Source organism: Strix aluco, chromosome 4 (genome assembly GCF_031877795.1).
Source record: "Strix aluco isolate bStrAlu1 chromosome 4, bStrAlu1.hap1, whole genome shotgun sequence".
Lineage (NCBI taxonomy): Eukaryota > Metazoa > Chordata > Aves > Strigiformes > Strigidae > Strix > Strix aluco.
In genome coordinates, this window is record NC_133934.1 from 97,043,268 (window position 1) to 97,054,883 (window position 11,616).

At 37.7% G+C, this 11,616-nt stretch overlaps 1 protein-coding gene across 2 annotated transcripts in view; it reads left to right on the top strand.

Moving 5' to 3' along the window:
* The window catches only part of RASGRP1 (RAS guanyl releasing protein 1), a 42,772-nt gene extending 32,443 nt beyond the window's left edge, over window positions 1-10,329 (top strand). Inside the window, exons 10-17 of one of the 2 annotated variants that reach the window (XM_074824491.1) lie at window positions 914-994; window positions 1,610-1,714; window positions 2,731-2,840; window positions 3,492-3,636; window positions 4,357-4,393; window positions 4,979-5,125; window positions 6,868-7,241; window positions 8,713-10,329. In XM_074824491.1, coding sequence (XP_074680592.1) covers window positions 914-994; window positions 1,610-1,714; window positions 2,731-2,840; window positions 3,492-3,636; window positions 4,357-4,393; window positions 4,979-5,125; window positions 6,868-7,241; window positions 8,713-8,847 — 1,134 coding nt within the window. In that variant the 3' untranslated portion in view covers window positions 8,848-10,329. Of the gene's footprint in view, window positions 1-913; window positions 995-1,609; window positions 1,715-2,730; window positions 2,841-3,491; window positions 3,637-4,356; window positions 4,394-4,978; window positions 5,126-6,029; window positions 6,179-6,867; window positions 7,242-8,712 lie in introns of those variants that run through there. The other variant, XM_074824492.1, reaches the window with a different exon arrangement.
* Window positions 10,330-11,616: the final 1,287 nt, after the last annotated feature.

Consider the following 11,616-nt stretch of genomic DNA (forward strand, 5'->3'; position numbering starts at 1 on the left):
ATTCTTGCAGCTGTTCACAGAAAGCTATTGCATATCTGCAATTTGAGTAAGGTTATTCATTGGATAAAATAGCATATTTTGGTTTCTTAGTTTATATACATGACTGCCATGATCTTGACTCTGTGTAACAAGTTTATATTTTCTTTGGATTTGCCATAGATTGAGGCTTGTAACACATTTATGTCTGGCCTTTCTATTCAACTGCATGTCTAGTGTGAATATTTTCATGTAAATATTCAAAAAGTGTCATGTTACCAGTCTACAATCTTAGCTTAAAATTTATTTCCAGTCAATAAAATATTTGCTATACTATTTTCCAGGACACATGCAAAAGCAAAGATATACATTTGATAATTTTTTCAAATTCATTTATTTCCATAGGTGTAATGTTTCTCACTTTACTGCTGTTGACAGCTAAAGTTTCTCACTAAATATATGCAAATTCATCTTTTATCCTCATCATGTACTTCTTAGTTCAACATGGTTACAGCTGGATTGGATAAATATGACATGTTTGAACAAGAATTTTCTGAGAATTTGAGTTGATGGACAGTTTCATTGGAATGGTACTTTGTGCTTTGTTGCATGATAGACCACTTGAATATTATGGGAGTAACAGGTTTTTTTCAGGTTACTTATTAACTGACTGCTAATTATGCCTACAGTCACTTGCTGTGCTAACGACTGTAGCTGTGTAATGTTATGGATTTCCAGATAATGGAAATAACAGTCTGGAATTTAGAAATGCACTCATTTCAAATCATTGTGAACACCTGTGCAGCTCAAGTGCATTTTTCTAGGTGCAACCTAAATTAAAAATTAATCCACCAAAAAAACTAATGCATGCCAGGAACAAGTTTATCAGGTAGTAGTGACTGTTTTGGGATTAAACTAATGTTGTGTTTGTTTTCAGCTGTCCCTTGATCTTTACTACACAGAAGATGAAATTTATGAGCTTTCATATGCACGAGAGCCACGAAGTCACCGAGCTGCCGTAAGGGCCTTTACAGATTCTTAACAAAAAGACTTTTTTTTTTTATGAGTAATGTAACTTTTATCCCTTGCATTCATTTTATTTTATGCTAAACTGAAAACTTTTCAGCTTTATAGACTGGGCAAAATCTGTTAAAGCATAAATTGTTTGGTTGATGATGAAGCTTAAGATAGAGTATATGGAATAGTTGACACCATATCAGGTTTTATAATACGAACACAAACAGAAAATGAAGTTACTTGTGTAGAGACATGACATCAGGCTCAATCTTGGCACTTGATATTGAGTCTTTCAAATGAAGACTTCATATGTGATTCAAATGATGAAACCTGTGAGTGTTACATTGTAGTTTTGTTCCTGTTTTATAAATATGGAAGACTGTGAATTTATAGGGCTGTCAGTGAACTCTGACAATTTAAGGAACGGCCACTGTTTTGGACAGTTCGGGGAAGAGCTTCCTCTGAAGTACCACGTAATTATCAAAAGTATGACGCTGGGTCCAACAGGCCATTTCTTCAGTCCTGCATCACATAGTTTATTGTTGCAAACGAAAGAAGTGTAGTACTGAAAATCTTCCCATGTGGTACTAATGAAGTCCCATTCACTTAATTCTAGCCTTTGACACCTTCCAGACCACCAGTAGTTGCAGACTGGGCCTCAGGAGTAGCCCCAAAACCTGATCCAAAAACCATCAGCAAACATGTTCAGAGGATGGTAGATGTAAGTATGGTTGGCCCATTTACCTTACAAGTTGTAGCCTTAATCTCTAGGTATGAGAAAATTCAAAGGGAAAAAATACTGGACACATTCAAAGCTGTGCTGAGTTTGTAAGCACTTGTCCTCAGAAATAGGTATTTCTGCCTAGCTGTAAATAGCAGCACTGGCCCATGAGGCATGGAAGGAAATTCCTTAAATGGCTAAGGAGCCAGTGGGGAATGTGAATGCTGGTTTATGTAATTCCAGAATCATTCTTCCAAGGAGCCAGGGAGTCCATTTCTACCAGGGACTCCAACATCATGTCACTGGTGGAGTCTGAAAGTGGGCCTCTCAATGGCTTTGTTACTAGCAGCCACTGCTTTTTTCTCTGTCTTTTGGGTCACTGGCTTTACTGGAAACCATCATGTAAGCTCAGGTGACTGTTTCCAAAACTGACGGGGAAAGAAAGGTAAAGTTTGTCTTTGCATCCCTGCTTCATCTGTTTTCCTTCTAAACACTTCTGATATTGCTAGGTATCCTTTGATACATGCTGTTTTGGAATATATTTCTAATTTGGCCTAGGTGTGCTCCTTGCTTTAGGGCCAGAGACAAACAGTGATGTCATTCCACACATAGAAATATGTGTCTACATGACAATTCTGTCATATAACTAATTTTCACATAACGTTGACCTGATGAAATAAGCTAGGCAGCTACATTGATATGACTACAGAGATCATCACTGAGAGCACCAATTGAGAGCATTAGTACAAGTTGTATATGTAGGCCTAGACATAATGATCTTAAAACAAAACTAAAAAAGAGCTGTCATTGTGTAGTGAAGCATTTACTCTAGCCTATGTTGACTTATCTATATTTTGCTTTAAATCAAGAAATCATAATGCTTCTTTAGTCTCAAGCAGAAAAAGCAGTTAAGACTGTTGCACTGTTTAATAGATACTGGGAGAAAGCAGGAGAGGAAATCCACAAATATTGTGGAGACTTTCTAAAGTTCAGCCCATCCTCATTATCTTACACAGTCTGTCTTCAAAAATTATGACCATGATCAGGATGGATACATTTCCCAGGAAGAATTTGAAAAGATAGCCACCAGTTTTCCATTCTCGTTTTGTGTAATGGCTAAGGACTGGTGAGTACCTAGTTCTGCTTATCAATTTTGTAGCATTTGTTTTGGGAGAGTTTTTTGGGTTTTTGTGTTTAAATTTAATTTTTATCATTAGGGTGGTAAAATCATCCTCTTCACCCACAAATAGAAGTGAAAACGTAACTGACAAAAGCATCTTCTAATTGTGTTTTGAATTACATCTTCATGAACTTACAGCAGTGGTAACCAGGTTGATGTAGGAGGAAGAACAGATAATAGAGAAACAAATAGTTTTTTTGAATGATACTCAGTATATACTACTAAAGAAATTTCCTAGGATGAACCCATCCTTCAAAAATAGAGAATTGGCAAATGTATATTTTGGTCAAATTAAGAACTTTTTTCTTAACATTTTAAAGCTTGGAAAAACAAATAGTGATTATTTAGAGGTTTTCTATGAAGTAGTTTTGAGGTTGCACCACATATGCAGAATTTCGTTTATCCTTACAGGCTGTATTTTAAATGTGAAGATAAGCTTCTGTAGCCTTTGGGAGCAGTTGACAAGATTACTGAGATCACTGTAGTTTTTGGCCCAGAAAACTATTGCCATTATGAATTGTGAAGAAAGATATGCTTAATTTTCCGTATGCTTTTAAGAAAATGTGTGTCTCTCAACTTTTTCTTGTTTATTTTCAGGGAAGGTCTGATTAGCAGGGATGAAATAACAGCTTACTTTATGAGGGCTAGCTCAATCTATTCCAAATTAGGACTTGGCTTTGCTCACAACTTCCAAGAGACCACTTACTTAAGGCCTACTTTCTGCGACAACTGTGCTGGATTTGTAAGCTTTACTTTTTAGTAAATTACGTTAATGTTGTTTCAAATAATGCTTTTTTTAATCTCATAATCACTATGTGTCATATACAGAAATGGACCTATATAAAATGCCAGTGAAGCTACATAGAACACCAGGCTTCTGCCTGTGTACTTATTTAAGGTACCCTTTACACCCCTCTTGGCAGTACTATTGTCTGCTAAACATGGCTCCTACCTTGTGGTGTTCAGTTGTGTCACTGCAGTCTCAGGCAAGACTTCCAAATCCAGAGCCTTCCACTCCATGGGGCTGTTGGAACTCATGTCCTAGTACAGACATGACATGCCCCCTGCCTATGGCACTGAAAGATTTATTAAAATTGACTCTTCTACCAATCCCCAGTTTAGCTGGGATCAAACAAGGGTGCTGAGATAGAATTCTCCATCTGCTCTGGCTCTGTAACTTCTCTGGGGGCTGTCAGATCTACTGATTTATTCATTAGAGACTAGCTCAAGGTATTTAATCTGTGACTGAGGAACACACATAAAATATTCTGTTTACCTTATGCTAAAGAAGTAAATAGTTCATATTTTGACCTTACCATTAAAAGGGTAGAAAGCCAAGATATTCTGCAGGTGCTCAGAACTTAGAAGTGAGTGGAGCTTTTAGTGGATTTTTATATCTGGAGGTATCAAATGTGCAGAGAAATATAGTAATACACAGTCTTTCTGTTTGTTTGAATTTCAGCTATGGGGAGTCATTAAACAAGGATACAGATGCAAAGGTAAGGTATTTTATGCTTTGCTAATTTTAGTCAATAATTGATGGTGGGTGACAAACCTGATCATCCTGAGATCCACCGTTATGTCTATGGACCTATTTAATCTGATGTCTCAGGGAGGAGAAGACTGATTCAAGACTAGTATGACAGACAGATGGTCCAGAATAAAGATAAAGGAACTCGTAACTGATAGCTTTAACCCTTTGCAAAATGTCACTGAATTCAGAGGGTTTGGGAACAGACCCTTCTATTCCAGTGGGCGCAAACACCAACACTAAAAACTGTACAGCACGTTCACATGTATTTTGCAGAGTTTTCTTCCTCATACAGGTATCTGCTTTCTCTGCAACTCCTACAGTCAGGATGCTGTTGTGACTGAATATTGCTATTTTGTATTTTCACAATGAAAAGGAGTTTTAGACTTACAGAGCAAAGAGATGTCGTTGGTCTGTTTACCATAGTTACAGGTAACGCATGTAGAGAACCAAAGAAGCTTTCTTGCTTCCTGGGGAGGCAACACAGTATGAGAGCTGATCTTAGATGCTACAACAGAGCCACCGAATCATGTAAACTTTGTTTTGTTTACAGACTGTGGAATGAACTGTCACAAGCAATGTAAAGATCTGGTTGTGATAGAGTGCAAGAGAAGACCCAAAACTTCAGTTGCAGACAGCAGCCCAACATCTGCTCTTGCTTCAAGCCTCTGCCCAGTAGGAGTTAAAGAGCAATTCCATGGTGAGAAAAGATCACATTTAAAAGATCAAAATATCTAATCTTTCCTTTGCTCCTTTTTCTTTTAAAGCTGAGTTGTACAGCTTTGTTTTAGGTTTTGTTAGTTAACTGCAGTGTTTTATCAACATATAAACTAGAACCAGGCATAAGTGAGCCAATACCAAGTAACACTGTTCCAGTTCTAGTCTGAATAAGGACTCCTTTTCTGGGAGATCTCTTGTCACACTACACAATGTGTGGTGCACAAATTCCACAGAAACTGAGTAAATCTTCTGCCAGATTCTCATGAGAACTAGATGCCATGAACTGAACAGCTGACAGGTTCCCTTAACTCTCACCTTGTGACAAGTCACATTAAGTGGCTGCTGCACTGTTTCACAATTCTGACTCAGATTTCAATGTGGAGTTTATAAAGTCAGTTTGATTATGTATATGTGTGCTAGGAAAGCCAAGAGCTAATTGTGTTTATTTTTTCCACTTAAGTAGCTGAATCTACAATTCCTCTTTGTCCATCATCTTCCATTTAATTGGAAATGAAAAATCTACACCTCTCTGTTCTTTTCTCCTTATATCAAACAAGCTGTATGAACTTTTCATATTGTGTACTACCACATAGGCCTCCAAAGGAGGAAGTATTGTCCTTGAATAAGACTTCAGGCTACTTTTATTTTTCTTTTGAATTTGATGCTCCAACTCTCTCCATACTGTCTTTGAATTTCTCTCCTGCTCTTTGCCTATATCTAATGTTCTTCAAATCTACTTCTTGCCACTTTGATATCAATCTTTTGTGTTGTATTTAAGATTCATATTGCTGGATTCCATATCAGGCTTCTTATTAGCACTTACATGGAGCACAGTGCAGCCAATTTCTCTTGATAACTGACCATGTACATCTCTGTGGCTGCAGCACTGCCTGATAACCACCTTGTGGGATGTCACGCTTATAGAGAGATTGAACTGCGGTGTGTTGCCCCATCATCACCCAGTGCGCCAGAATGTGGTACCTCTCAGTGCTACATCGTGTTGAAGAATGAGAATTCAGGTCTGGCTGAAGGTGTAAGCCTCATCTGTTCATCCAAATCCTCATTTAATTCTTCAGAGCCTGCAGCAGCTACTGGACTGACTTTGTGCTTTCCCCGCACGTGTTTGAACATGCGGTCTCATTTTGTTTTCTTCCCAACTGAAATTACTTTATGTGAAACGGATCTTGTTTTAAAATCCTTTAATCTCATCTTTTGCCACTGCTTCTACCATTGCGTGGTTCCTTCCCCTGCTTAGTTTTTACTTTTAACTGCAAAAGTATTTTAGGATAACCTATACAAAAGCAATGTAAAATCAAAAATGTCATTATTTCACCTTTATAAAGTGGATGAGATAAGTTGTATCTTAGAGCTGCAAGTTGTCATGACACTGAACTAACACCCAGGTTTAATCTTCCAGCCCAATCACTGGTCTATAAAAAAACCTCTTAGCCATATAGAGGTTTTTCTCTAGGTGACCTTGATGGTACACCTCTTTTCCTCTTAGTGATCCATATTTATGTTACTGAGACAGGGCAAAGAGTTGTTCCAGGAAACACAACATTGAGAAATTTTCAGTGACACCTGTTTTGGAGAGCAATGAATGTAAAATCAATAAAGAACAAATGTTGGTTTATTCATTAAAATCATGTTTAATTACTGTGCCTTCTGTTTCTCCTTTCCTGGGATATGATCTTGACTCAATTTACCATATATATTCTACAGGACATGAAGAAGGACCATTCACATTTCCTAATGGAGAAGTAGTGGAACACAATGAAGACAGCAAGGACCGAACCATTATGCTTATGGGTTCCTCAGCTCAGAAAATCTCAGTGAGACTGAAACCAGCTGTGGTTCATAAAGGTACACAGACTGATCCTGCACTGCTGGCTGGTGATGTATCTCGTAGGCAGACAGAGAAGAAAGAACACAGGATGCCAGAAAATCCTTATCTCCAGGCAGCTCCACCATCCCCATGTCCAAGCCCAGTTCTAGGCCGCAAAAAGGCATATGTTAAATGGGAAAACAAGGACTCCAGCCAGAAAGTGAAGGAGGAGCATCACAGCTGTAAACCCTCATACCAGGAACTTGAGCAGGTACATACATGATGAAACAAATTCTGCTTTACACAACAGTACCGTAAAGTGGTTGGAGGCTGTGGGGGAGTGGCTGGGTGGGAAGTTGTCACCTTACTCCAGTGCAATTATGGCAGATGATGAAGGTTTAAAGATCCAGCTGGAACAGGCACATAAAACAACTGATACAATTGCCAGAACAATCCATGAGTGGCATCATAAATTCTTAGCCACTTTACCTCCAGCAATGCTTCACTTCGAGCATAAATTTCAGTACTTTAGTATAGGGCTTATGGAATGAATTTTGAAGCCCTTATTATGATTACACTGATCCCTGTCAGTCTTAAAAGGGACAGGCAAGCATGTGAACATAATCCAATCGCTTAGGACAGGGTGTTACTCCATAAAACGAGTAACATAGTCCGGAATTTCTTTCTAGTTTTGGTGGCCTCTGCTCCCCTAAGTGACATAATATATGGGGCGGGGAGATTGGGGAGCTCTGCTTTTGTTCAACTGACAGTGAATCCCTTCTTTTTTTTGATAACTTTAAGTCACCAAGAAATTTCGCTGTGTGAACAAGACGTGATGCCTCTTGCTAGATTTCACCTGCATCAGCCCAGTTGTGGCTCACTTTACAAGTGTTCTGACAAGGTAGCTATTCATAAGACTGTCACCTCAGATTTGGCCCAAATTCAGGTTTGTAGAAACAACACCTTTTCAGACAGATTATCACAATATCAACAATGTGACTGATGGATCCAGATATGGTTATGAGGAACAAAGGTGAAATTATTTTCATACTTTATTCATTACTGTCACTATTCTGAGATGGACCAACATGGAAACAGTCCATCAACAGGACCACAGCCTGATCTTTGAATGATCAGTATAACTTTGCTGTTGAGAAAGTAAGCTCATCTTTCATGAAAGATGATTCGTTTATTAAAACAGAGACAAGACAATTAGGAAGAATCTTGCAGTACAGACCACTTCTCTTTCAGTCAACAGTACGTTCAATATAGACAAGGATGTGAAGTGTGGATGCACTTGTAAGAATGTCCCATTCATGTGCGTCCCACAATTTACACTTGTCCTTGCTCTGTCAGCAGATCCTGACCTCAATTACTGAACAGCAACAGACGTTATAGATTAATGTCTTAGATTATTGTGCATCAGTTTCTGCATTAGTAGAGCAGTGGAGTGTGAGCTGTGTTCCTGTTTCCCCTAGAGTACTGCTGTTCTGAGAGGAGCAGTGGAGGGTGGGTAAATGCAGGCTGTGGACATGACTGTCAGATACAAGCTGCTGTAAAGTTTTAAGAGTCTACACAAAGGATACAACAGTGACTACGGAAACAGTCATATAAGTTACTGGTTCTGTTCCACTGATAAGAGCTACACCAACTTAACATTTATGCCAGTCAACCTAAACATACAACCAGACAGTCCTAAAACAAATTCAAACTAAAATACCATTCTCTATTTTTTTGTTTAGGAAAGAAATATTCTAAAGGCAGACAATGAAGGTTTAAAGATCCAACTGGACCAGGCACATAAAACAATTGAATCTCTCACAATCCAGAGAAGAAACCATGTTGTTGACAACCTACAACACAGAGACTGCTCCTAGCAGACTAGAGAGGAAATCTCCTATGGAAGAATGTAAGACTGAAGGAGGGGTTGTGATAAAGCTGCTTTACCAAGTGAACTGGAGAGACAGTCTGAAGGATGTTAACAGAAATACTCTTTACTCAACACATTTCCATATTAAACATACACTCCTGATTGTATAATTCCATTCCTTTGACTTTTTAAGGTAATTTAGCATTACCTGTGCAATGAAAATAGTATCTCCTGGGTTTGCTTTTAAAAGGAGTGACATTCTTAACGAAGTTTCTGTGCATGATTAAGACCACGTGGATTCCCCAGTGACTTAGCTGCCAGCAGCACACTTTACTCTAGGAGTAGCTATTCACAACTGTGTCACCTCAGATTTGGCCTAAATTCAGGTTTGTAGAAACAAATGTTCAATAAAGCTGAGTATTTAAGTAAAACTAGAAATACTCCACTAAGAGAAACAGTTCCTTCTCATTGTGGTTGAAACCAGTTACAATCATGAAACGAACTGTCATCTTTATTTCCAAAGTTTAACAAGAATATTAAAATAAGTAGTTAAGCTAGTGATATTTGATTATTTGATTCTTACTTTAAGATAAACTGACAATTTTTTTAAACCTCTTTCAGAGCTTTAGAAGTCCTGCTGCTCAAATGCCTACCTTTGTTAAAGTAAAATAGATGAGACTATAGAGAGTTTACACTGAATACAGCTTCCATTCTTGTGTTCTGTGCCACAGCTTGGAACACTTAGCCCTACTTATTGGCTTAACAGGTAACTTGTTGTCCACATACAGTAGATATGGGACAAGGTTCATTATTTTTCTCTCATGTCAAGGTGGACATCATTGTTGATTACAACCTTGAGGGCCATAATATGAGGGAAACTGTACAGTAATCCCAGTGCAACAGTTACTGTATTCTAGAGCTCCGAACGTCTTCTGGTTCTAAGCAAGTTTTCTCCATTTCTCTCTCCTCAATTTCACATGCACTTTAGGTAAAGAGTCAAGATTGAGTGTGCTCTTCCATGTGTAAATTCTGTATAGTAAAAGGTGCTAGGGAGGTAACTCAGTTTTCTTAAAGCTACAAAGTGTACATACCGTTAAGAGACAACAAAACAGTCTGTCAAGTTACTGATAAATCTACTTGTCCGAACAGCCAATTTAAAAATTGCATTTGCATTTCAAGAGAATCTGTACACATACAGTTGTATAAAACTTGCTTGCATTTATCAAACAGGGATTTCTCATCACACATTTAAACATCAGAAACTTAGGACTTTGTAGATAGTCTACTTAATGCTCCTCCAAAGTCCTTTGTAGATTGAAATTTAGTCAACCTATTACAATGGCATGTGTGCTTTGTGTTCAAAGTGGTATAAATGTACATTCCATCCACAATTTAGTTGTTATCTATGAACGCTTTATTTATAAAAAAAAAAGTCTGTTTGAAACTACTTGTCAGTTTAGTGATTGTAAATTCTTGTTTTGAACTTGGATTGTGCTTGCATCTCCATGTATAAGTAAAAACAAATGGAGGGAAATAGTAGTAGTAGTAGTAGATTTTCTGTTACCTTACTGTAAATAACTAAAATGCATAGGACAAAAACCAGCAGCTGTGAAGATTGTGCAGCTTTTTTTCCTCACACACTAAACCTGAATTTATTAACAATTAACATGGAATTGCACTTTGATCAATGAAGCAGTCAGAATGGCATTCAGGTCATGTCTGCAAACTTGCTTTGCTCATTTTCTGTAAGCTTCTTGATTTTGTCCTCCATTCAGGGAACTACAGCAAGGCATATTTCTAATAGGTGTTTAAGATATAAAAGTCTGTTTCTGCAACAATTAAAATAAACAAGATAAAATTTGAATATATTTTCACGAATTTCGAAAATACCCCAAAAAAGCAGCTAAGACTCCTATCTTGTTGTGCAGGTAAGATAACTGCTCACTTCTGGTCTAAACTCTGGATTCTAATAGAATTTGTGTGTATGCATATACTTTCTCTAGGCTGGGAGGTGGAGATGATGAACAAGCTTTTCTTTAAAGAGAAAATTCCCTAATATCAGCAGCTGGCCCAAAGGCTACTGTGTTACTAGGTTGAGCACTTAATACTCAAAATTGAGTTATGACCATAGATGTCTACAGTCTTAAATGCTAATTTAATGTTCTCTGTGTTACCTTCTTGTTCCTACAAATGATCTGAATGACTTAAAAGGGATGTGTTTGCAGGAATGTCTTACAGAACAAGTATGTGGTGCTTCATGTATGCTGAAAACTTCCTGCTTCAAAGAAGTCAGTTGATACCTGGGGAATTTCACAGTTCTCAAAGTACCTTCAGGTTCTCTGCCCGAAGTCCCTTACAGTTTTCTTGTTTTTTTCTTTTTTTTTTTTTAAATGGTGGTAGTCCTTTCTTATTTTTTTTTTGAACTTCCTTTTTTCTCTATGGAAGACTAATGGCAGAAACTGACTACAGGGATACTGCTAAAACTGACAAAGGTACTGAACAAAATCACATCTGTATTAATCGTCAAGCTGCTTGATGCTACAAAAAAAGATACAATTAAAGTACTAAGTGCTGTTTAAAAGTTATGTTAGATAACAGTGATATTCAAATTCATCTTGTCATGGCTAATTTAAATGAAAAGCACTCACCTTTATTCCTTCTCCAGGCTCAGCTTTGTTTCATGTATATACAGGAAGGAAGAAAAAAACCGAGCATGTCCCCTCATCCCAACTACTGTTTAAGTGTGAATTCTGATCATTCAAAGGTAAAAGTAAAT